Raw genomic sequence first — 27,276 nt, forward strand, 5'->3', positions numbered from 1 at the left:
CTCTAATTGTATATACCTCATCTAAATTTGTTCTATTGCTTGAATTTATCTGAAATCCCAGTGCCCTCTTAAAGTTTTTATGGTAACGCATCCACCACTTTAATAATGAGTTTCCTACCTCCTCTTTCAGAACAAGACTGAGCCAGCATGGTGTCCATATTTCGGAGCGAGGAGATGCGGTTGTCCCAGCTGTTTCTGCAGGCGGAAGCTGCATACTGTTGTGTAGCCGAACTTGGCGAACTGGGATTGGTTCAGTTTAAAGATGTAGGTACAATGTTATTTGGAGTCATAGTGGGGTGGGGACCGGAGAATTAGTTACTCTGCTAATCATTTTGGTTTTTATATAGCATCTTAAGATTTACAAAGTAGTTTCCTCCTGCCATCCCTGTGAATTACATTGTAAGAGGGGTTTTTTTCTTTGTTTTTTTGTTTTTGTTTTTTTTATATTTGGGTTCTTCAGGCATAGCCATTTTTATTTATTATTGGTGGAGGCTTTCCTTATGGTGTGCTAAATTAGCTGAGACTCCTAACTATGTCTACTGAGAAAAGAAACTGGTTGGGGATAAAAGAATTTTTACAAGAGTCACTGGGGTTCGTAATTCCCAGACTACCCCATCAGTATTTATTAATTTTACAACTTGATCTGCCGTGATTTTTCTTCAGTTATCTTTTGAAATCTAAACCACCTTCCTCTCAGTCTACTGTAAATCTTACAAGTGTGTCTATGAAAAGTAAATCTTTACTTTTTCTCCTTTTGGCAATTGTAAATTCCTCTCTTTCTGGCAGTTATAAATCTGAAATTGTTTCTTTTTTTCTCTCTGTAGGTAAAGACTATATAAGCTTTTAGGAAATCTTTGTCTTTACTTAAACTTAATTAAGATTCTGAGCATGTAATTAATTTGATTTTAAGATGTCTCTGTTGGTGAGTATCATAGACAGCAATGTCTATCAATAATCATTTCATATTTATTATTTCATTTTATCCTTATAAAGGTCCCTATGAGATATGTAATGCAGTTATTTTTATTCCCATTTTATGGATGATAAGGCTGAATCCCAAGAATGGTAAGTGATTTCCCTATAGTAGGTTTTACGTGGAATTTGAACCTAGGTCCTTGCTGACGCCAGATCCAATGTTCTTTCTGTGATACCTGCCTGCCTTATCTTAGGGATGAGGAAACTGATGTGGCGGAGCTAGGACTGAAAGCTACGTTTCCTGGCTCCATCACAATTTCTTGAAGGTAAACAGTCAACATAGTTGGCATAGGAAGGGAAAACGAAATGTAGTAGAATGAACAGTGACTTGGGAATCAGAAGTCTTGGGTTCTAGTTCTGGTTGTGACAGATAACAATTTGGAATCTTGAAAATCATTTTCTGGACCCTCATTTTCCCTTTTCTAGAATTTTTTTTTCACTTGCAGGAATGAGTGAGGAATGAAGTTAAGAGCTAATAGTAGGTAATAATAGTTGCTCACACTTATGTCAAACTTTAAGGTTTTACATGTATTATTAACCCATTTTATTGATGAGGGAAAACCCTAAATGCCTGCCCACAGCCACACAGCTGTCAGGGTTCAATCTCGCCCTTTATGAAATACCTCCAGATGTAAAAGTGCCCCATATTACAATATTCTGTTTTTTCCTGACTGGCATTTTTGGGAAACTTTGACTTAGTTCAATAATTTGATCCCTATAGATATAATTAGTATAATGGGTCACTGAATCTTAATTACTTACCCACACAGTTAAAATTTGATCTCTAGTTAGGAGTCTCAGCTAATTTAGCACACCATAAGGAAAGCCTCCACCAATTATAAATAAAAATGGCTATGCTTGAAGAACCCAAATACAAAAAAAAAACAAAAACAAGAAAACAAAGAAAAATAATTTGATTAGTATAATGGTTCACTGAATCTAAACTACTTACCTAGGTGGTTAGATGACATAATAGAGTGCTGATCCTGGAATCAGGAGGCCATGAGTTCAAATCCTGCCTCAGACACTTTACTATCTGGATGACCTGAGCAAGTCACTTAACCCCTGTCTACCTCAGTTTCTTCATCTGTAAAATGGGGATAATAATAGCATCTACCTCCTATGGTTGCTGTGAGGATCTGATGAGATAATATTTGTAAAAGTTCTTTACCAACCTTAAAGCATACAAATGCTAGCTCTTACTGGTGCTAGTTCTTATATGCTGAACATAGGAAGGCACTTAATTAAAATCCCTAACCCTCAGTTTTCTCATTTGTAGGATGGAGATATCATTTTGACTATTTATCAGTTGGGAGATGGCTTGAATTTTTATAAATTTGGCTCAGTTCCTTATACGTTTGAGAAATGAGGCCTTTATAAGAGAATTTTTTTTTTTAACAAATTTCTCCCCAGCTTTTTGCTTTCTTTCTCATTTTGGCTGCATTCGGTTTTGTTTGTGAAGAAACCTTTTAATTTAATGTAATAAAAATAATCAATCTTACCTCCCATGATCTTCTTTATCTTTTTTTTTTGGTCATAAACCCTTCCTTTATCAATAGATCTGACAGGTAATTCTTCCCATGCTCCCCTGATTTGATATCCCCCTTTATGTCTAAATCACGTGCCCACTTTGACCTTATTGTGGTATACAATGTGAAATGCTGGTCAATGCCTAGTTCCTGCCAAAGTTGCTTTCCAGTTTCCCCAGCAATTTTTGTCAGATAATGAGTTCTTGCCCTGAAAGCCTGGATCTTTGGGTTTGTCAAACATTATATTACTATAGTCAGGCTGAGAGAATTGACTGGGGCAAGGAGAGTTTACATGAATCGCCTATGGTTACAAAGCGAATATGTGTCAGAGTGTGTACTCCAACCTAGTTTATCCTAGCTCGTAGAGCAACTTCTTTGTTCACACTACTTCCATGTCAGCCAACAGCGATGATAATGCCCAAGACTGAAATCTAGACCAAGGATTGAGGAATAAGGCTTTTTCTGACATGGAGATGACGTCTGAGATTCAGATGGAGGGATGGGGATTAAGAGAATACCTATGATTACTTCCTGTTTATCCTGTATATAGCTTGTTAGTGCATAGTGATTTTTCATGTTGTCTCCCCCATTAGACTGTGAGCTCCTTGAGGGTAGTAACTGTCTTTTGCCTTTCTTTGTATCCCCAGTGCTTAGGACACTACCTGGCACATAGTAGGTGCTTAATAAATGCTTATTGACTGACTGACAGGATTGCTGTTAGGATCAAATGCAGTAACAAATGTAAAGCACTTTGCAAACCTTCAATCTTTATATTAGTGTACGCTGTCATAAATATGTATTCTTCCCACTTTTTGGCCTTCATGTTCTCATTGTAGTGGAATTTTAAGTTATCCCTTAGTAGTTGTGTTCAGTCTCCTTTCTTTCCCCCCTTCTCTCTATGATCAAGGTCATGCCTGGGCCATCTGAGTCTTGGTGGTTTTCTATTTTACTGAGCATGGTAGGGGCTCAATTGGTCAGCAAATGGAGCCACAGATAAGGAACCCTTGGAAGTGAGACATTTAACTCTTTGTTAGATTTGGGGCAGGTGGAAGTCCTCGTGAGGAGTGTGGAAGGCGTCAAGGTGTGCCCATCACATACCTATCCCATGTAATTTTCTTAGAGTATTTCAAAAGGAAGAAAAAGAATGAACAAAAGAGCAGAAGATGACAGCGGACATTACTGATGTATTCTTTTTTCTTTTTCTTTTTTTTTTTTTAGCTAAATGCAAATGTGAACAGCTTTCAACGAAAATTTGTGAATGAAGTCCGAAGGTGTGAGTCCTTGGAGAGAATACTCCGTAAGTCTGTGTCCTACTAACGTCTGAGAGAGTTCTTTGGTAGGTAGGCCAAGAAACAGGTACAAAAGGGAGCTCATACACTGCTAACAACAGAACAACGCAATTGTCAGACACGATCAGGCTGTCCTCTGACATTCACACGAAGTTCAGTTTATAGAATAAATAAAACTTCTCTACTCTTGTTGCAGGATCAATCATGAATACATCAAACTTGCCTCAATGAACCCATTATGAATCAATCATTGTCTGAATTTATTAAAATCATTCTTGGGCTTGTTTCCAATTTCAGCCATTGTCACTTTTTCCAAATGAGATTAGAGGTGGTATGAGGAAGAAAAAGCATAGATCTTAGAGTAAGGGGTTCTAGGTTCAAATTCTAACCCTCACGCTTACTCCTTGATTTAACCTCTATCAACCTCAGTTTCTTCATCTGTAAAATAGAAATAGCATCACATACCTCAGAGCATTTTAAAACACTTTCCTATAAGTGGACACCATTAGTTGTGTTATATAAAGGGGGTTATATGTTTTGGTGAGCAAATCAGTGTTTTCCTTAAATCTATACTCTTCCTTCTATCATATTCCATCTTTGCCTCCATCTTTCTAAACTAAGAAGTCCTAGTTCTCTTCACCCTTTGCATCATTTTAGGTCTTTAAACTGCAAATGGGGTTGTGGTGAGTCAAACATGACTGAAACAACTCATTGCCAACACTATATTTTCTGGCTTTTAAAAAATATCTTCTTTGCAATGCCGTCACCAAAACTGGATGCAAGATTTCAAGGTTTAATACTCCCCAAATAGAAGCAATGGACATGTTCATAGAATTCCTAGCTTCCACCAAAGCTGACTCAAGTGCTATTTTTTACGGATTCTTAACCTGGGGCTTATGGACCCCTTAGATTTTGGGGAAGAGGTCCTTGGGTAGGAACAAAATTACATCTTTATTTTCACTAACCTCTAACTGAAGATCAGCATTTCCTTTAACTATGAATGAAAAAAGAAAATACAGCAAACATTATTATGGAGTCCATAGGTTTAACCAGGTTGCCAACGGGGCTGATGAAACAAAAAAGGTTAAGAACCCTATTGTAGATTAATCTCTTCTGATTGCCCCTCCTGGAAATTACTTTATATAATTTTATATTTAATTTCCTATGTATATGATACCTTCCCCTCCACCAAAAATGTAAGTACCTTGAGAATGGGGAATGTTTCATTTTTATCTTTTATTCCTAGAACTAAATCTAGTGCCTGGCACATTATAGACATTCAATATATGCTTGTTGAATTGAATTTCTGTACTGTACAGTCCTTGAGTTGAAAGTAAGAGGAAGAAGATTCTAACTAGTTTCTATTCCATTCTCCATTGACATCTCATTTCTTTATTCCTTATGTTCTTTAAACTTAGGAAGAATTTAGGGGCCTGAAATTCAATCTATTAATAAACATTTATTAAGCACTTACAATGTTCCAGGTGTTGAGTTGAACTCTGGGTATACAAAAAGAGGCAAAAGACAGTTCCTACCTTCAAGGGGCTCACAATCTAACGGGAGAGGCAACAAAATTGGAAATTATTTTGTTTTTTGCCTTTTTGAAGATTGCTTGGCATATAGTAAGTGCTTGATAAATGCTAGTTGACTATCTGATGTCTTACGTTGCTTTGGTTAATGAAAACACTGTGATGTAGCTCTGGCTCCATTTCCATTTCTGAGCATTTCCCTGGCTGTTATAATGAAGTGAAAGGACTTGCCTAGGCAATGAAGGATGGTAGAGAAGAGGTTGGGAATAAGAATGAGGGAACTCCCTATCTGGGACCCATGACCACAACGTGAAACCCTTTATCTGGCATCTGTTTGTGCCAGCATGGTAACCAGCTAGAAAACAATACTATTTAACAGTTTACATAACTTTACAATTATTATCTCGTTTGATCCTCACAATAATACTGGGGGAGGTAGTTGTAATTATTATCCCCATTTTACAGATGAAGAAATTGAGGCAAACAAAGGTTAAGTGGCTTGTCCAGTGTGACACAGTTAGAGTCTGAGGCCAAATTTAAACTCTTCCTAATTCCAGGTCTAGCTCTCTATCCACCGTACCGCATAGATGTCTTGAAATAACATAGAAACCTTGTGCGCTCCTAAGATGATTCTTCTGTTCAGCAAGTGCCATAGTTTTAGTTGGTCTGATCACAGTTTCTGTGGCCTTCCTTTAAGACTTAGTTCATCTTGCCCAGTTTCCCCAGTCATTAGTGCCTTCCCCAATTAGTTTACCCTCCATTTATTCTGTATACATCTTATGTGTGCTTAGTTATTTATATGTTGTGTCCTCCATTAGAATGCAGTCTTCTTGAGGGCAGGGATTGGGTTTGCTTTTCCCTGTATCCTCATCTCTTAGCACAGTTCCCAGCACATAGTAAGCACTATAAAAATAAATGTTTGTTGATTGATTAATTGAACCATCTTCTTTATTATGATTGGCCAGACTTGGGGTCAGGAGCCACAGAAAGAGATGAAATAAGCTGTTTATGAGAACTCAACCCCACAAAGATGTTCTCATTGGCAACATCCTTAGACTACCCAGTCTAGAGAAAAGAAAAGGAGGGGGTGTGTGTGTGGGTGTGGGTGTGTGTTTGTGTGTGTTTGTGTGTGTGGTGGGTGTTTCTCAGAAGCAGTGATGGGCTGAGCAGGCCAGGTGAGCTGGTCTAGACAAATTTCATGGGCTGGGGTGGTGGTAGTAGAAGAGGAAGAGGCTTGGGATTTCTGGAGAACACCTCTCATGTTGGAAATGTTCCTAAACCAGTTTCCCAGGTATAGAGAAACAAGATAGCTTTCTGGATCAAGGAAATGGTCATTTAGACTAGCTTGTGTGATGTGTTTTTTCCTTATTAGGTTTTCTAGAAGATGAGATGAAAGAGGAGATTGTGATCCAAATTCCTGAGAAATCTCCACAGACACCTCTGCCTAGGGAAATGATTGACCTTGAGGTATGTTAAGGCCATACTGTCATCAGTAAAAGGCATCTGTCCCCTAGAGCCTTGATAACTGGGCTGATAATGCCTCATTTACCGAAGGTGCTGAGGAAATTTGGCAGGTGGATTTTAGTTGAGGGACTGGCAGGAGGCCACCTAGTCCTTTTACAGATAAGGAAACTGAGACTCAAGTAGGTTGTGACTTGCCCAAGGGCCACATCAGTAGTAAATATCAAAGGTAGGATTTGAACCCAGATTCTCTGACCCTAGAGCCAGTATATGATCTCGCATATTGATTGCATCCATATTAGATGAACTCTCCTTCACTCCCCTCCTTCCCCCCAAGATGGGAAAGGAAAGCAGATTAATTTCATTGATGTATGGTTTAGGACGAGGGTAATGAGTTTGGAGAAATAATGAAGGGAGGAGTGGAGAAGGGAGACATTGTGGCCTTTGACAGTCTCCCACTGGAGGGTTCTGAGTTGGTATCTTAAGGAGAATGGGAGAGCTACAATGAAGGAAGTAAAGGAGAGACCCTTTGCTTTGTGCTTGAGATTGTTCTGACTCCTGCTGCCAAAGCTGGTGGCCTTGGCGTCAGGAAGAGAGCTAGGCAATGGGAAGGATGAAGCTTAGCTCCAACTGAGACGGAGTGGAATAGATTCAAGAGGGTAGAGTTTCCATGCACAGTGAGCTTATGGCAAGACCACATGAGGATAGGAAGACTAATATTTGACAGTGTTTGATCTTTCTCCCCTTGTGCTGTCATATCTTCCTTCCTCAGTCTGTATCCCCAGGGTACATTCCTCAGTACTTGCCCTAGGTAAAAATATTGACCTTTAGGGTCAATAAGATCCAGCCATCTATTCAACTATTGCAACAGCTTGTGGTGGGACTGCCTGTCAAATCTCTCCTTGCTCCAATCCATCCTTCATTCAGCCACCAAAGTTTCATCATGTCACCTTCCTGTCCCCCAGCCCTGCCCCACTCAATCAATTTCACTTTGTCCCTGTTGCCTCCAGGATCAAATGCAAAATCCTCTGTTTGGCTGCTGTTCAAAGCCCTTCATAACTTAGTCCCTTCCTGCCCTTCCGGTCTTTTTATATCTTACTTTCCCACACTTACTCATTCATTCAATGATGCTATCCTACTTGCTATTCACAAACAAGACACTCCATCTCTTAACTCTGGGCATTTTCTCCAGCTGTCTCCCAGGCCTGAACACTTTCCCTCCTCTGCCTGTTGGCTTCCCTGGCTTCCTCTAAGTTCCACCAAAATCCCACCTTCTATAGGAAGACTTCCCAACCCTTCTGAATTCTAGTGCCTTCTTTCTTTTAATTATATCACCTTCTTCCTTTTAATTATTTCCTATTTATCTTGTATGTAGCTTGTTTGTATAAGTTTGTTTACTTGTTGTCCTCTCTGTTAGATTGTGAGCTCCTTGAGGGCAGGTACTGTCTTTTGCCTTTTTTCTTTCTTTTTTTTTTTGGTATCCCCAGCACTTAGCATAGTGCCTGGTCATAGTAGCCCCTTAATAAATATTGATAGATTCACTGACTAGCTGTGCTGTACCAGATGAGGCAATTCCTAATTTTCTGAGAATTAATTTAGGTGATGTAATGTAGGGGTTAGATCTCTGAACCTGGAGCCAGGAGAACTGGAATAAAATTCTTCCCCTAGATTTACAGCTCTGGGCTTTACTTCTCCTGTTTCTTCTTCTTTAAAATGAAGATAATGATTAATCAAATGAGTATTCTACGTAGTGCCATAGTGAACTGTTGTTATGGATCTTTGGGTTTGTGACTGGCATGAGAGTAGGGGGTCTGTGAATGGTGGAAGACCATCTCCTGGAATTTACTTTGTGTAATTCAGCATAGATGCAAATGGGCATCATATTTCTACATTTGAACTTTCTACTGGATTGTTGGTCGATTTTATGTTGAGTTATTCCCAATTCTTAGTTTCAGTTTTATATGGAAAAGTGTAATTTAGTGAATAGTGAGCAAGAAAGCAACTCCTTCAAAGGAGGAACTGGGTTCAAGTTCTGAATCTGATACAGGCTGGAGGTTTGACCTCCAAGTCACTTAACCTCTCACTGCCCCAAATGACTTTCGTGATTATAAATTGTGCAGAAGGAGTTTCTCAGTAGGAGCCTACAGTTGAGGTCCAATAAAAATGTTTGTTTATACACACACACACACACACACACACACACACACACACACTCCTAAAAGTATTAGTATAGTTTGAAATATTGTAATCAAATCTAGGCTAAATCATCCTTTGCTGTTCAAATCTTGAAATAAAGCCATTTGCCTGGTATTAAGAGCCTCCCTAAGGGCAGCTAGGTGGCACAGTAGATAGAGTACCAGGTCTGGAGTCAGGAAGACTCTTCTTCCTGAGATAAAGTCTGGCCCCAGACACTAGCAATATGACCTTGAGCAAGTCATTTGATCCTGTTTGCCTCAGTTTCCTCATCTGTAAAACAAATTGAAGAAGGAAATGGCAAAGCACTCCAGTATCTTTGCCAAGAAAACCCCAAAAGGAGTCACAAAGAATTGGACTTGACTTGAGGGATGTGGCTTTGTCCTCTAGTTCTCTGAGGTTCTTAACTTGTTATTTCTACTAAGAGTGTCTAGAGTAAAGTGGTTTCCCCTTTCTTTTTCTTTCTAAGATCATTCTGGAAAAGCTGGAGGGAGAGCTGCAAGAAGCCAATCAGAACCAGCAGGCTCTGAGAACCAACTTCCTGCAACTGACAGAGCTCAAATATCTCCTGAAGAAAACTCAAGACTTCTTTGAGGTGATGATTTGAGCTGGAGTGCTTAGAGGGATGAGAGCCCAAACTTTTCCATTTGGGACACTAATTTGTTTTAGAATAAGAATAAATCATTCTTGTTATATTTCAGACTGATGAGACAAGGAGGTGGGGGGGTCAACTGGGGAAACAGGAGCAGCATTGAATGGTGATAAGATTACCTTTTCTTGGCCTGATGGAATGCGCCCAGGAAAGGTGAGATGGAGGACAGAGGGTCTATCAGGAGTGGAATGGAGTGGAACTCTGTGTGTGTGCTAGACACTTACAAACATACCTTGGGGGCAAGGTGGGTCACCTGGGACCATAAGCTTGGATTCAATTCTTAGTGGGAAAGTTTTTCTTTCTTTTCTTTTCTTTTTTTTTTTGTGGAAAGAAGTAGCAAAAGGAACAGTTTTAAAAATTACATATAGTAGTAGAGTCAAATATAAATTAAAAAAAGAAAAAGGAAAAAAAACTAGGGAGGAAAGAGAAAAATGGAAAAAAAAAGCCCCAGGGAACAGGAAAACAAGAGAAAAATATGTTATTCTATTTTCCTAAACCCCCCCCCCAGAAACAAAAAACCCAACAACAACAACCCACAAAACCAAAAACAAAGAAACCCAGCTCAGAGTAACATCACAGAGGGAAAATTTGTGGTACCTGTACTTCCCCCTGCTGGCTAATATTTTATATCCATGTTTTACTGGAAGAAATGACAAGATTATGAAGCCCATGGAGACAAATCTAGGGGAGAAATAGAAAAAAACCATCATAAAAAAATAGATTTGAGGGTAGGAATGGAGGGACAAGCAAAGATAGGTGTTGCTGGGAAATACAGCATAAACATTCTGCCTTCTATTTAGTTTCTAAAGTACTTTCTTTTCATTTTGGATGGTAGAGTGGGAATGAGCACTGAATATATGATGTCCAAAGACCTGAGTTCAGATCTTACCTTTGTTACTTCCTGTGTGACTTTGGGCAAGTCATTGAACCACTCTGTGAAACCTCAGTTTCCTCATCTGTAAAAATGAAGGGATAGGACTGTAAGAGACCTTCTAGCTGTCATCCTGTGCCCTTCACTTGCTTGTGCTTTGTGTCATAGATATTGGGTTTGCATGTTGAAAACTTCAATTTTAAATGGAACGAATGGTTTAATTGACTTAAAAGTGTTATTGTCAAGTCATTTCAGATTCTCCATGACCCCATTTGGGGTTTTCTTAGCAAAGACACGAGCAGTTTGTCATTTCCTTCTCCAACTCCTTTTAAAGACGAGGAAACTAAGGTAAACAGGGTTAAATGACTTGCCCAAGGTCACACACAGCTAGTATCTGAGGTCAGATTTGAACTCAGGAAGATTCAGGCCCAGCACTCTATGCACTATGGTGCCATCTAGCTGCCCTGACTTAAAATGACCACCCTTTAAATTACTTTTTTAATTACTTAAAAAACACCACAGATAAGAGTTTACATTTTGTGTTGCTTTTCTGTTACAAAAAAAAAAAGTTAACACGATGCAATAAATTCAGTTAGACAAATGTTTATTAAGTAGCTAAGATGTACAAGGTATTGTGTGGAAAAATAAAAATAAAAAACCTACAATGATCAGATCCTAGATCCTAGAGCAATAAGGCAGCTCAGAGTCCACCTGGCACAACCCCCTCATTTTAAAGGAGCTGAGGCCCAGGGGGTTAAGTGACTCGCCCATCTATTGGAAGAGTCAGCATCGTAACAGTAAGAATACTATTCCCACTTTAGTCTAAGTGATTTTACATAGTGGCAAGAAGAGGATATTAATATCTTGGATTTTAGAGCCCAACCCCCTCATTTTACAAATGAGGAAACTGAGGTCCAGAGAGCTTTGGTGATTTTCCCAAGGCTACACAGATCTGGATTTGAATTCATGTCCTTTGACTCCAAATTCATCTACCATGTTGAAGTTCTAACTATTATCCTGACTCTAAATTCTAGCTCTGGATATTATATGAGGCAGCCTTATGCAAGCAGGTACAGTGGACAGAGGGCTAGGGCTGGAGTTAGGATAACCTGAGTTCAAATCAGGCCTCAGATTACTTACTACCTCTGTGACCCTGGGAAAGTCACTTAACCTGGTTGTTGCCTCAGTTTCCTCATCTGTAAAATAGCATCTGCCCCCCAGGGTTGTTGTGAGGACCAAATAAGATGATTGTAAAAGGCTTAGCACTGTGCCTGACACATAGTAAGTGCTATATAATTGTTAGCTATTATTATTTGTGTTGTTTCAAGACTAGAACATTATCTCTGTCAAACTAGCCCAGCTGAAACGTGTTGGCATCTGAGGGAGCAGGAACAAAACAATGTTTCGTAAAAGCAACAGGCATAAGAGGGTGTGATGTTTGGAGTCCTTCCCCTCAGAGGGGTTTTTGTTAGGAAAAAATGGGGAAATGCTTCCTAAGACAGCAAACAACACAGCAGTTTGATGCTTTAATTATTACTACCTTTCAAAACAGGCAAGAGATGCTGCCTTTCAGGTCATTTTAAAATATGTAAATTCAGTGGATTGTGTTTTGACTTTCAGACTGAAAGCAGCTTAAATGATGATTTCTTGAGTGAAGACACCTCTGGCCTCTTGGAGCTGAGGAGCGTCCCTTCAGCAGTGGCTGGGAAATTGGGGTTAGTATGTTGCCTCTATCCACTCTCCTGTCCTCAACACCTTTAATTCTGCTTTCTTTATAAGCTGGGGTGAATAAAATTCTCTTTTTATAGTCATGTCCTTAATGTATATTCCCAGAGGGAGAATCAGATAGGGAAATAAAAGCTATCATATAGTGAAGAAACAAGTGAGAGAAAAGAGGCTGTTACTTGGTCGAGAGACAGGGGTAGAAATGCTGGATTCGAAAGTCATGATCCCTGGGCTTCAACCTTTGTTTAGGTGCTCGCTTACCACCTTGTACAACCTTGGGCAAGTCACTTAAACTTTGTTTCCGTTGCCTCATCTGTAAAATGGGGATAATAAACTGCAACCAGTATCTCTTCTTCCACAGAGTTGTGGATAAGAAGCAGCCTGGAGTGGTGGAGAGACGGCAGGTCATGCAGTCTGGATGACCTGGAACCTGCTCCCACTTCCCACCCATCCTAGCTTTTGAGTGGTAGACAACTCATTTAACTAACTTCTCAGTGCCCCGGGCGAAGAGTTGGTGATCTGCATCTGGGGAGGGAGTTTTTTTGTCCTGATAAAAATCACAGTCCAGACCTTGTATATTTAAGGATATACTAAAAGTCCTAGCACAGAGGCTGGTAGGTGGCCCAGTGGATAGAGGGCAGTATATCTAGAGTCATGAAGACTTGAGTTCAAATGTGACCTCAGATACTAACTAGCTGATTAACAAGACACTTAACCTCTCTGACTGCCTCAGTTTTCCTTATCTGTAAAATGGGGACAATAATAGCACCAGGGCTGTGAATTAATATTTGTAAGTTGAGTTCTAGCTATTCTTCTTTTAAGCTTTTAATAACAGAAACATTCATTAAGACTTTTGGGACACCTTTTTGATGAGTTATAGTGCATCTACCCAAGGACTTATTATAGAACAGGAAGGCTGAGGGCCTGTAAGGACCTGAATCTGACCCTGCTTTTATTCTTTATTTTTCCGTATTTCTGAAATATCGAATGTTTCCATATGAGGCACATCCAGTTTTGGATGTCGATTGCTCAGCAAGAATGCTTGTTGGCATCAATCTGTCAGTCGACATTTATGAAGAGCCTACTGTGTGCTAGGCATTGGGTCAAGTATACTATGGATGCCAAACGTGTTATGACACTTTTTGCAGTGGGTTTAAGGGTGGGGATGGCAAACATTATTCCACATGCTGATTACGTCTCACCTTTTGGTAACAATAGATTTTTTCAAATGCCAAATGGAACAAGTTATCGAAGGGCAGCAGCACAAATTCAGAACTGGCCCATGAATGCGTGCAATCATTTTAACGTGAAGTGAAATTTTATGAAGGTTTGTGACAGAGACCATTTGGTATGTTCAGGTAGACAAAGGGTAGGACATAAACACGTTTGCTCACCTGAGTCATTTTAGGGTGTGAATTATTCTCAAAAACATATACTGGGATGACCCGTGATCATAATTTTCGTTAGAAGTGAGTGTTTGGTTGCTAAAACAGGTAAATATTTTTGCCAGTCTTCTTAGAATGTGAGAAGAATTCTAGGAATAGAAGGGAACTAGAGGTTTTGGAGAATGTGACGTCTCAAGAATATGAGTTTCCCTGAAAGTTTTGCAAAATTGACTGTTCCCATTTTACGGATGGGTATACTAAAGTCTTATGAAGCTCATTTACTTTCTTGGGTCACAAAATAGCCCAGTAATATACACACATGCATATACATATGCATGTATGTAGATAAATAAATTTGCGTGCATATGTCATAATAACTCATGCTTACATAGAACTTTTTTTAATATATATTTTATTTTCCCCCAATTATGTGATAAAACTATTTTTAACATTTTTTTAAAGTTTGGAGTTCCAAAACCCTCCCTCCCTCCCTTCTCCCCTCCACAAGATAGTAAGCAATCAGATATTGGTTATATATGTGCAATTAAGTAAAATATTTCCATTATATAGAACTTTTTAATTTACAAAATATTTTCTTTCCAAACAACCCACTTCATTAAGACTTTTAGCAGGTTGTGGAAATATTATTTCCTCCATTTTATAGATGAGGAAAGTGAACGTCAAAGAGGCTAAACGTTTTGCCCAAGGTGGTCACAGGTAGGAAATGGGAGCTATGCATCAGTGTTTTCATGACTTCATGAGTATTCTCATCTCATCAACTGTTTCCTGCACATAGATATTACATCTCTCTCTGTCTCCCCCATACTTGCTTGGCTGTTACAGCATATTTAAGTGACTTCGGAAAGTTTTCTTCTTATAACTTATTACTCAGGTTCACAGCCGGTGTCATTAACCGGGAGAGGATGGCCCCCTTTGAGCGTCTTCTATGGCGAGTTTGCAGAGGAAACATCTATCTGAAGTACACTGAAATGGACACCCTCCTTGAGGATCCCATCACGGTGGGTTTCTTGGGCTGTTCCGGCCCATCATCTCACACTCCTCATCGAAAGGTCGTCCTTCTCCTAAAACACTGGGTTTATATGTCAAGAGAGCCAATATTTGTTTTTCTAACATTTTTTTTTCTAAAGTAGATGCTGCTCCTGTGAATTTGCCATCTCTTCATAATTTTAGTTCCTTTTAAGTCTTTAGAAGAAATTTATTCAAGTTTCTCAAAAAAACCCAAAAATGTCAAACCTAAAACTTGAAAAACTGTTATCAGGTGTCAGAGATAACATCTATGAGTTTTAGTGCTATACTTAGAATCAGGAAGTTCAAATCCAACCTCCAATTTATTAATTACCTACTATATGCCAGGCACTGTACTAAGCACTTAGGATACAAAAAGAAGCAAAGACAGCTCTGGACCTCAAGGAGCTTACAATCTAATGAGGGAAACAACAGGCAAACAAATATATGCAAAGCAAGTGCTATATAAGGATGAATAGGAAATAAGACACAGGTGTAACCCCGGACAAGTTGTTTAAGTAACTTCTTCTCATCTGTAAAATGGTGATGATAAAAATAGCACCTACCTTCCAAGGCTGTTGTGAGGAGAAAATGAGTTATTTGTGAAGCTTTGCAAGCCTTATATAAATGCTAGTTATTATTATTATTATGTATTTGCTATTGTTTTTATTATATCAATATTATATCCATTATATATTAGAGCATGTTATTATATATAGTGTTATAAAAATATAATATTATTATGTTATGTCACAATGCCATGTTACACCTTAGACTAAACCATCTTTTAGAGTTAAGCCATTGCCAAGATTGACAACTTTGAAAATTCCATCATCCCAGCATGGCCTCCCATCCTCTTTTCTCTTTCATTTATGCTAAATTCACTCTTTATCTTTGCAATGACAGCTGGTTACAGGACCTGTTCTCAGTTTCACCCCCTTACATTTGACTACATACTCAGCCTTGACCTCGCAACCACCCCTGTATTGTTGTACCAGGTAATACCCAGTTTTGACCCACCAAACCCAAAATGTTACACCAGTTACTAACCTGAAATTCCTCGTTTCCTGACCTTCTGCTGTTCCCAGTCTGAAATCCTCATGCTTGGGCAACCTGCACCATCTGATTTCTCCACTCCTGCTCCAGAACTGCTAAGCAGTCCTGGTGCCAGTCAGGAAAGTAAGTGGATTTTACCTATTACAAATTTATGGTGCATAGCTTCAGATGGGTCTTTGCTGCTGTTGGACAATTTTATCTTTCCTTCTTTCCTTATTGATTCTCTATCTTCTTCCCAAAAGTGAGTATTAAACTTTTTGGTCACATTTTCCATTATATTTCTTCCCCTCACTTTCTCATAACGAATTTGCTCAGTGGGTAGAGCCCTGGACCTGGAGTTAGGAAGACCTGAATTGAAATCTGACCTTTGCAAATCTTAAAGTGCTATAAATATTGGCTCTTTTTATCTATGTTGGCTTTATGCTGTTTAATATTTTATATCTATCTTAGATGAAGGCATGGGTGGCATACTTAATAGTAATACCTACTGTTTATATAGCACTTTGAGGTTTGCAAAATGCTTTAGAAATATCTCATTTGATCCTCACAACAACCCCATTATTATCCCCATTTTATATTTTGGGGAAAACTGAAGCAAACAAGGGTTACATAACTTGCCCAGGGTCACACAGCTAGTAAGTGTCTAAGGCTGGATTTGCACTCAGGTCTTCCTGACTCCAAGCCTAACACTCTATTTACTGTGCCATTTAGTGCAGTGGATACGAATGACAGAAAACTAAGAGAAATGTTTAGTATATTGGGTTTCAGGATCCAAAAAGTTCTTCAGACAGAATCTTATAAGATGAAATTTAATACGGTTAAATATAAACTTGAAGAGCAGGGTAACAGGGGTCAGAGATCTGGCCCCAGGAGTCAGAAAGACCTGGAATCCTGCCTGTGACACATGCTCTGTGACCATGGATAAATTATTTAAGATTTTAGGCTCTCCCTCTTCTCTCTCTCCTCCAACTCTCTAAAACTATTCATTGCGTGCAGAGAAGTTGCTGATCTGCTTTGATAAAAGGAGTTTTTTCATTGGGAGATTCCTAAGCCAATGAAATCACAAGTCCAGTTAAAAAAAAAGTAAATAAGCTTTTTAAAAATCAGATTGCAAAATGGAGAATTGTGGATTATCTACCTGAGAACTGTGGTATCTACTTGGTCATGTGAAAAAAAGATCTAGGATTTTACTGCAAGTTCATTGTAATTCAACTAGATATGCTCTTCTTTCGCATCTAAAGATATTCATTTGCATTCCTAAAGCAAGCCTTGGAGTGAGAGAAGAAAAGGCAAAAATCATAGAAGTAACACAATTTTAGTGAGTGGGTGGAGGGAGAGTAAGCATCTCCTGGTCATTAGTGGTCAGATCAGGAGAACCTGGAGATTTCCTATCTACTTACAGCTTGTGCCTTGTCCCCAATTCAACAATTCAATAGAACAAAATTTAAGCTCCTGGCATTTGGCAAGTAAAGAGTTAATTTCTATTTAATGTTTGTTGAATTGTTAAGGAAGCCTAGGGAAGGGAAATTCCTACTCAAAACTCTTTCGGGTGTAGGAGGAATTTGTTACCTTAGTTTCTTGATCTGTCTTTGCCAATCTCTCACAAGAGATTTACTAACCTCGCTTTTCTGCTTTCCCGAACTGGTTTTTGAAAAAATCTTATATTCTCTAAAAGAACAGAAAATCTTAAAGCAAGGTTTTTAAAATGATTTAGACTGGTTTTATGTCTGGGGTATAAGAGCATAAAGAGCAAAAATAGGTTACCTGCAGCAATGAAATATACTACTGCACAGCTGGTGAAGTTGTGAGTTTTTATGGCAATTTTGGAAAGCAATACGGAATTATATGAGTTACAAAATGTATTCCAATAGACTATCCAGAATATGCTTTTGATAGTCAATTATTACATGTGTTACTTTAGAAGTCTCTGTTTCCTCTTATGTAAAATGGAGTTGGACCAGATGACCTCTAATAATAATAGCAAGCATTTATGTAACACTTTAAGGTTTTTAAAGCTCTTTACAAATAATACCTCATTTTATCCTCACAACCCTGTGAAGTAGGTATTATTATTATTATTTTGGGGGGAGGTTGTTTTTGTTTTTTAGTGAGACAATCGGGGTTAAGTGACTTGCCCAGGGTCACACAGCTAGTGAAGTAGGTGCTATTATTACCCTCGTTTTACAGCTGAAGAAACTGAGGCACTCTATCTATTGTGTCACCTAGCTGCCTCTAATGTCCCTTTTAGTAGGAACAAAAGAAGAGAAAGAAAGAAAGAAAGAAAGAAAGAAAGAAAGAAAGAAAGAAAGACCTACTATCCAACAGCTGGGTGAAGGTCAAAGTGTCTATAATGTAATGGATGTTATGGTGACATAGGAAATGACAAATGTGAAGACAACAAAGAAATGGGAAAAGACCTAGGAAATGATACACAGTGAAGCTTCTGACAACTACTTAAACGTTGACTACCCCAATGTGGAACATATTCTAGATATACTCAAAGTGCGGACATAAAATAAATAGAATGAATTCTATGTAAAGTCAATAAATTATGTACTTATGTTAACTATAGAATTATAGATTTTTATTTGGAAGGGATCCTAGAAATCAACTAATCCAACCTTCTCATTTTACAGAGGAGCAAATAGACCCATTTGTAGTAGGTAGCATTAGTCAGGAAGCCAAGCTCTTCTAACTCCCAAGTCTCGAGCTCCTTCTACTACAGACTATATAAATATACAGGAGGTAATGATTTCATTTAAGAGCCTTTGGTTGTGGTTTTCATATTTGAAGATTTTATTTGTTTATGGTACTCAAGGTTGTAATAAATTATAATAACAAAAAAAATTTGGTCTCAAGAAAAGTGGCTCAAAGGACTTTCTCTTTTTTCCTTAGTTTCATGTAAAACACACCACATTTCAATGACAAAGGGATTTCTCCAATGCCACTTTCCCTCCTTCCCCTCCCTTAAATGCTGGGGGCTCAATGGTTGAGTTGAACTCAACCATGGTACCCTTTCTCTACTTCAGTGGAAGGCATTGGAAAGAGTTGGGACTTGGAACAGAGAGCAAATCTGAAGCTAAAATTTGCTATTTTATGGGGACCTGTATAATAAAGTTAGTGGGGATATAAAACTATCTTGACCTTCGCAGTTAGAATTTCTTTTCTCTGTTTGATCAGCCAGCTGGAAAAGAAATGGATCAGAAAGTCAGAGGAACACAGAAGGGACTTGACTCAATGCTACTTAGTACTTGTGTGCCTCAGGCAAGCCCTTTAATCAATTTGGTCCACTCTTTACTAATCTGAAATAATTATAGAGTTTAACTAGAGAATTCTATGATCCTGTGATTTAGTGCTATATGAGCAATTAATAATGATGATGATGATGATGATTACTAGCTAGCAATTGATAATAATGCTTTAGTAATTGCACTTTAAGGTTTGCAATGTGCTTTACAAATTTCTCCTTTTTATCCTCACCACCACCCTGGGAGGTAGGGGTGATTATTATCTCCACTTTACTGATGAGGAAACTTGCTGTAGACTGAGATTAAATGACTTGCACAGGATCATATCTACTAAGAGCCAGAGGCTAGATCTGAAGTTTGGTCTTACTGACGCTAAGTCCTGCTCTCTATCCATAAATCTCCAACTCTTGCCTGGCGGCAGCTGCGTCATTCAGTAAATAGAATTCAGATGGACAAGTCGCTTAATTTCTGTTTCCTTATCTGTAAAATGGGGACAATTATAAGTCCTATTTTCCAGGGTTGTTTTAAGGATAAAATGTGACATATTTGTAAAGTGCTTTGCAAACAAAGTACTATATAAATATACCATATAAATAAATATATAAATTATTTTTGTGGGGGTATTTTAGACATTTTTATTCAATAAATAACTTCAATAGCATTGTAAAAAGTGGACAACTGTTAAAACAAAAAGGTCCTCAAAACAAGAATGTGACTAATAGGGAACAAGATGGGCAATTCAAATGGCCAGAGGCAAATGTACAATGCTTTGTTATGGCACTTGTTGAAAATAAGAGAGGAAAGCATCACAGTAAAACCTCCTGTGTTTGCTGAAAAGGTAGAATTTAAGCTCAGGTAGCAAAAGAAAAGTGTCAATACAAAATTTTACAAAAAATGATAATCAAATACATTAAAAGATTAGAAATGGTGACCAAAAGCACCAGGCTTTTCAAATAAAATAAAATAAAATAAAATAAAAGCATTTTAAATTAAAATTTCCCAGTCAGCAGATACCACATGAATTAAGGCCTTTATGTAAATGATATTTTTCTAGGACTGTTCGGCAGGATAGTTTGCAGTATTATACATCCTGGCTTGAATTTACAAATAAAGGCATCAAAGTTACTATGCACCAGTAACTTTTTTTTATCAGTAAATTAAAAAAAAAATTAAAAGCATGTATAAAGTTCTGAGTTCCAAGTTCTATATCTTCCTTCCCCCTCCTCCCTTAGATGGTAAGCAACCAGATATAGGTGCAATTATGTAAAACATTTCCATATTAGTCATTTTGTACAAGAAGATTCAAATAAAAGAAAAAAAAGTGAAAAATAGCATGCTTCAGTCTGTATTCAAACAATATCAGCTCTTTTTCTGGAAACAGGTAGTATGCTTTATCATTAGTCCTTTGGGATTGCCTTGGATCACTGTATTGCTGAGAATAGCTCAGTCATTTACAATTTTTTTTGGGGGGGGTGAGGCAATCAGGGTTAAGTGACTTACCCACGGTCGCACAGCTATTGTCAAGTATCTAAGGCAAGATTGGAACTCAGGTCGTCTTGACTCCAGGGCCAGAGCTCTAGCTACCGCACCACCTAGCTGCCCTATTTACAATTCTTCATCGAACAATATTGCTGTTACCGTGTACGTTTTAAACCAGTAACTCTTGAAAACAGCACACAGATTTTTTTTAAAAGCTATTTTTCTCTTTCCTGATACTCTTGATTCATTCCACATTTTTTAGTCCTCCAGTAGACAGTAGGCCAATATTAATCAAATATTTAAAAAACATTTTATGCATTTAATTCTCAACTTGCTCAAGTTACAGTGATGTAATCAATCAGAGGTGCCTCACAGACAAATCTCAATGAAATAAGTTTAAAAGCAATTTTTCTAATTAAGCTAATAGCTAAGCAATTCTTTCGGATTCAACATATTTGCAAACTCAAGCCCTGATGTTTTTGTGAAGCTAAAATTCCATTTAATACTTAATGGATAGACTTCATTGTGCTGATTATCTTAACCATTTCCCTCTCAAAGTATTCTTAGCAGTAGCTTATGTTTCCTAAAGACCTGGATATGAAAAGCTCAGGAGGGAAAAGGTCAAAAAGGCACAATGTGACCTCAGCTGACTAGGATCGAGGTCCTGTCTCAAGTTTTCTTGGCACTGATTATTCGCAAAACAACAACAACAACAACAACAACAACAAAGCCCACCAAAAAACCCAAAGAAAACCCTATACTGACTGTACATTTTCCTAACCCGAATAGGAAACACATACACGTAATGAGTTACTAAAACTACTTTGGTATTGCCCTCGAGCTAACTTACTGGACTATAAAAACTGCCCCTGAAGACAGTGTTGTGGACTTGCATGAACGTGTTTGTTTGCCCTCATGCTTACAGCTGACCACAGTTGTTCCTACACTCTTGTAAACTGGATGCTCGCCGTGTCCCACTTTGCATTCGTTTCCTCCTTTTCAAGTTTAGCAAATTCTCTTCTGTCATGAATTACCATCAGCAACTTCTAAATGAGCAATAATGCCAGGCTGATCAGCACAATCCCTGCAACTGCCTCAATGCTGGTTACTATTGTTGTTGTTATTCATTATTATTATTCACTGTATCATGTAACTCAAGCAAAAGTTGATGATTTATGGACAGTGAAGAAAACATTTTGGATAAGCTTACATTTGCTGTCATTAGAACAGATGATTTTTAAAATTCCAGGCTGTCTCTGTTTTGCAAGACTGGGTCAGGGACTACCAGTGTGGTTTTTATATTTGAAGATTTATTTGTTGATGGTCCTTAAGGTTATAACAAATTATATTTATAATAACAAATTCTGCTTTCAAGGAAACGTCTCAAAGGATTTTCTTCTTTTTCCTTAGTTTCATGTAAAATACACCACATTTCAATGGCAAAGGGATCGCTCTACATATGTTTTAGACATGGTTGATGTGTTGGCTAGTTTTGCTGAACTATTTTTCCTCTTTTTATAAGGGATAGTCCTCTGGAAGGGGAAATATTGCAATGTTTGCTACGACAAAAGATTTTTAATAAAAATAAAACCAAAAACTAATAAAAATTCTGTGCTGATCTTTCAGAAAGAAGAGCTGAAAAAGAACATATTTGTCATATTTTATCAAGGGGATCAACTCAAAAAGAAAGTCATCAAGATTTGTGAGGGGTAAGAAGAGCATGGGAATGGCTATTTCTATCCAGAGTCTGTGTCGACATTAATTGGAGAGGCTTGGGGGCAAAGAGTACATTTTATGGCACTGAGATTTTAAGGACTACTAGGGTTTTCTGGTGACCATTCATCCCCACTTCTTAGGGCGCACTGTCAATACAGCCAGTTCTTAATTAATTATATTGTGGCAATCAGTCTCGGGGGTGTCCAGATAAACAAAATCCACAGGTGGTTCAAAACAGTTTCTTCTCCCCTCCAAATGTATCACCAGGTTCTAAGCCATCGGTTTCTTTTTTTTTTCCTTTTTTTTTTTTTTTTTAGTTTTTAGGCAGTTGGGGTTAAGTGACTTGCCCAGGGTCACACAGCTAATAAGTGACAAGTGTTTGGTCTGAGGCTGCATTTGAACTCAGGTCCTTCTGACTTCAGGGCTGGTGCTCTATCCACTGTGCCACCTAGCTGCCCCATAAGCCACTGGTTTCTTGTGGATCCCTTTTACATCTGGTGAGCCCTATAGACCCTTTCAAAGAAAACTCAGTTATGTTGAAATAAAGATGTAATTTTTTTTCCCATCCAAGTTCATAGAGCTCCTTGAAATCATCGATCCTCTGGATAGCTTGTATAAAGAGGTCTATTCATAACCAGTGTGCCAGATGGAAGGAAAATGGACTAATTTGCATTTCTTCTTTGACTCTGTCTCTACAGAAGTAGGTTCTGTTCAATTCCTAGTCATACAGAGTCAGACCTAAAAGGACTGATTATGAAATTCTGCTCCCCATCCCCCGTGGGGCAAGTCTCTCCTGCAGCCTCGCTGCTTAATTTGCTCAGAGGTTTTGTGGTTTGAAAGCAGGCCATTTGTGAGCTAGAATTCCAGTGGTGATTCCCAATTATAATGAGTGAAATAGGAAATCCTTGGCCTAGGACTTGTTTCCTAGTTACCAAGAAATTGTTTTTGCTCTAGGAGATCATTCATACCCCAAGGCTGAGCCACTTAAAAATTGCTAAATTCTTTTGAAATATGGTGACTCAGTGGAGAGAGTGTCAGGCCTGGAGTCAGGAAGACTCATCTTTCTGAGTTGAAATCTGACCTCAGACACTTACTAGCTGTGTGACCCTAGGCAAGTCACTTAACCCTGTTTGCCTCAGTTTCTTCATCTGTAAAAAGAGCTAGATAAGGAAATGGCAAACCACTCCACTATCTCTGCCAAGAAAATCCCAAATGGGGTCATGAAGAATGGAACATGACTGAAAAACATATGAATAACTTTGAAAATATGGTAGAAGTTCTCCAGGATGTCTTCAGTAATGTTACATGGAATATCTTTTGGCACACAGGTTTAGGGCCTCTGTTTATCCTTGCCCTGAAGTGGCTGCTGAGCGAAGAGAAATGTTGGCCAATGTCAATGTGAGGCTGGAGGATTTACATACTGTAAGTAAGAATTTTTTTTTTCTAAGGGGGGTAATTGTGATGATTCTCAGGAACCTCTTTGGAGTGAGGTTCACAGCAAAGGCAGTGTGAAATAGTGGGTAGAGTGCTGAGCCAAATACCACTTCAGATCCTCTGTAGACAACCAGGGGGTACGGGGGATAGACCACTGGACTGGGAGTCAGGAAGACCTGGGTTCAAATCTTGTCACAAATGGGGATAATAATGATACCCACCTCCTAGAGTTGTTGTGAACTTCAGATAAGATAATATTTGTAAAGCACTTGGCAAATGTTAAAATGCTATGTAAATAGCTATTATCATTAGCTTAGTGACCCTTGGTAAGACTCTTAACCTCTGTATGCCTCATTTTCCTCATCTGTAAAATAATAGCATTGGACTCAACGGTCCCTAAGGTCCCTTTAAGCTCTACACCCACGGTCCTGTGGTTCTCTGTTTCACTTTTGCTATGACCAGGTGGTATATAGTGTCCAAAAGGAGGCCCTGTGGTATACTAGAAATCGTGTTCAATTTGGAGTCTTAAGTCCTGGGTTGAAGTCTTTGACTCTTTCTCTTTGTTGAGTTAACAACTCTGAATCTCATTTTCCCTATCTGTAAAATGGGAATAATAAGATTTGCAGAGATAAGGTATGTGAACACACTTTGTAAGTTGTAAAGTACTATATAAACATGTCAGCTATTATTTTTAGGGCCTCACTTGAAATTTGACTGAGGAGATCAAGGTTCAAATATAACGTGAGATGTAACCAAAAGACAATCATGTACCAATACTCGGAATTTACTCCATCATCACTTGGTGGTTTGAGGGCCTGTGTATCAGCCCAAAGACAGAAGCTCCTTAATCCTCTTAAATTCCAGATATGTCCACAAAACAGCCAATCCCACAATTCTAGAATTTGTAGGCCGGGAAGTACCTTAGACTTCCTGTGTGCGTTTTCCTTCTTCATTGAAAGGAAACTGGCCAAGAGGTGAAATAACTTACCCAGTATTGACCTGAGACTAAATCCTAGGTTTTCTGGCTGTCTTTCTGCACACAATGAGGATGAAATCTAGTGAAACCTTTGTGTCTGAGGCTCCTTCCTGATTCAGATAGCATTTGGGAGTCGAAGTTCTCTCAAAAGGTGGCCATCAATTTTCCTTATTAACTACTTATGCTGTCTAAGAATCAAATATAGAATATTGTTGTTCAGTCATCTCCAACTCTTCATGACCCCATTTTGGATTTTCTTGGCAAAGATACTAGACTGGTTTGCCATTTCCTTCTCTAGCTCCTTTTACAGATGAGGAAACTGAGGCAAACAGGGTTAAGTGACAGGGTCACACAGATAGTAAGCATCTGAGGCTGGATTTGAACTCATGAAAATGAGTCTTCCTAACTCCAGACTTGGTGCTCTATTTTCTTTTTTTCTTGTTTTTAAATTTTTAGGCAATTGGGGTTAAGTGACTTGCCCAGGGTCACACAGCTAGTGAGTGTCAAGTGTTTGGTCTGAGGCTGGATTTGAACTCAGGTCCTCCTGACTTCAAGGCCGGTGCTCTATCCACTGTGCCACCTAGTGCGTTGTTTTCTGAAATACCTATCTGCTAGCAGTGAAGTCACAGGCAAGTCCCATAATCTCTGTAGGCTTTAGTTTTTTTCATCTGGGACCTGGGTCCAAATCCCATCTGATGCTTACAGTGGACAAGTCACTAACTTCCCTGAGTTTCTTCATTTCTGATATCAGGGGCTTGGGCTAGATGACTTCTTGGAGTCCATTCTAGGTCTGTATCAGAATCCATGAAGGATTTGGACTAAATTACTTCAAAAGTCCCTTTCAATTCTGTGGTCCTGGGGTTAGAGATAGGTAGGTGCAAATAATCCCTGACTACATGTAATAAGTGCCCTCTGAATCGCATAAACCCTATTCACTCTAGGAGCTCAGTGGAAGTCAAGATCACCTCCAGGTGGGCTGCAAACATGTCCCTGGTTCCCATTTTTGGCAGGCATGTAATTGCTGTCTCTTTCTCTATTATTTGGGTCTTTCAGGTCATAACCCAAACTGAATCACACCGTCAGCAACTGCTGCAGGAAGCGGCTGCCAACTGGTACTCCTGGAGCATCAAAGTACAGAAAATGAAGGCCATATACCACGTCCTAAATTTCTGCAACATTGATGTCACCCAACAGTGTATCATTGCTGAGATCTGGTTCCCAGTGGCCGACACTGTAGCCATCAAAACAGCATTACAGCAAGGAGTCGTAAGTAGCTAGAGGGAGCAGCAGAGAAGGGAGTTCTTCTCCTTCTTCTTCTTCTTCTTCTTCTTCTTCTTCTTCTTCTTCTTCTTCTTCTTCTTCTTCTTCTTCTTCTTCTTCTTCTTCTTCTTCTTCTTCTTCTTCTTCTTCTTCTTCTTCTTCTTCTTCTTCTTCTTCGGCAGTTGAGGTAAAGTGACTTGTTTGAACTCAGGTCCTCCTGACTCCAGGCTCGGTGCTCTATCTGCTGCACCACCCAGCTGCCGCTAGAAGGGAGTTTTGAAGAAGGTATTTCGGGACCTATGCTGACTTGTACTTTTACCTCCGTTGCCACAACTCCCTGGCCAAAGTGCCAGGATCACAAAGTGTGTTAGTGGAAAAGCTGCCGTTTCCTGGATAACAGCACCAGGGCTCTGCTCTTTACATGGGATCACTGGAGAACACTTGGGAATAGTTGGCCTTTGAGTCATGCTGGATTTGGTGAGCAAAACTATATCTTCTTGCATTTTCCAGTCCAATGAGCATGAATTAGGTGCCTCTTAATAATAGCTAATGTTTATATAGCACTTTACTCTGTGCCAGGGACTGTGCAAAGAACTTTACAATTATTATTTTTAAAAAATAATTAATTAATTTATTTTTAGTTTTCAACATTCACTTACATTAAGATTTTGAGTTTTACATTTTCTCCTTCTCTCTTCTCCCCCTAAGACGGTGTGCAATCTGATATAGGCTCTACTTACATATTCATATTAAGCATATTTTTCCATTAGTCATGATGTAAAGAACAATTGGAAGTAATGGGAGGAACCATGAGAATGAAGCAATAAAACAAAGCAACAAAGGAAAAGGAGAGCAAATAGTATGCTTCCATCTGCATTCAAAGTCCGTAGTTCTCTTTCTGGATGTGGACAGCATTTTCCATCATGAGACTTTTGGAGATGTCTTAGATCTTTGTATTGTTGAGAAAAGCTAAGCCTATCAAAGTTAGTTATCGCACAGTGTGGCTGTTACTGTGTGCAACGTTCTCCTGGTTCTGCTCACTTCACTCACCATCAGTCCATACAAGTCTTTCCAGGGTTTTCTGAAGTCTGCTTGCTCATCATTTCTTATAGCACAATAGTACTCCATTACATTCATATACCACAACTTGTTCAGCCATTCCCCAATGGATGGGCATCCCCTCAATTTTCAATGCTTTGCCACCACAAATAGAGCTGCAATAAATATTTTTGTACATGTGGGTCCTTTTCCCATTTGTATGATCTCTTTGGGGTACACACCTAGAAGAGGTACGCTTTGCCATTGTTATCTTGTTTGATCCTCACTACAATACTGGGAGGTAGGTGCTATCATTATCCCCATCTTATGGATGAGGAAACTGAGGCAAACAGAGGTTGTACCCAGGTCACACAGTAAGTGTCTGAGGCTGGATTTGAAACTAGGCCTTTCTGACTCCAGGCCCAGTGCTCTAA

At 38.8% G+C, this 27,276-nt stretch overlaps 1 protein-coding gene across 2 annotated transcripts in view; it reads left to right on the plus strand.

Moving 5' to 3' along the window:
• The window catches only part of ATP6V0A4 (ATPase H+ transporting V0 subunit a4), a 75,754-nt gene that overhangs the window by 19,673 nt on the left and 28,805 nt on the right, over positions 1-27,276 (plus strand). For both annotated transcript variants that reach the window (XM_020998123.2, XM_020998122.2), the window contains exons 2-10: positions 131-264; positions 3,723-3,801; positions 6,695-6,789; positions 9,446-9,571; positions 12,120-12,214; positions 14,502-14,628; positions 22,045-22,127; positions 23,463-23,556; positions 25,598-25,810. In XM_020998123.2, the coding sequence (XP_020853782.1) occupies positions 148-264; positions 3,723-3,801; positions 6,695-6,789; positions 9,446-9,571; positions 12,120-12,214; positions 14,502-14,628; positions 22,045-22,127; positions 23,463-23,556; positions 25,598-25,810 (1,029 nt within the window). In that variant the 5' untranslated portion in view covers positions 131-147. The remainder of the gene's footprint in view (positions 1-130; positions 265-3,722; positions 3,802-6,694; positions 6,790-9,445; positions 9,572-12,119; positions 12,215-14,501; positions 14,629-22,044; positions 22,128-23,462; positions 23,557-25,597; positions 25,811-27,276) is intronic.

The sequence above is a fragment of the Phascolarctos cinereus genome, unplaced genomic scaffold (genome assembly GCF_003287225.1).
Source record: "Phascolarctos cinereus isolate Bilbo 61053 unplaced genomic scaffold, phaCin_HiC Scaffold_1;HRSCAF=81, whole genome shotgun sequence".
NCBI classification, from domain to species: domain Eukaryota; kingdom Metazoa; phylum Chordata; class Mammalia; order Diprotodontia; family Phascolarctidae; genus Phascolarctos; species Phascolarctos cinereus.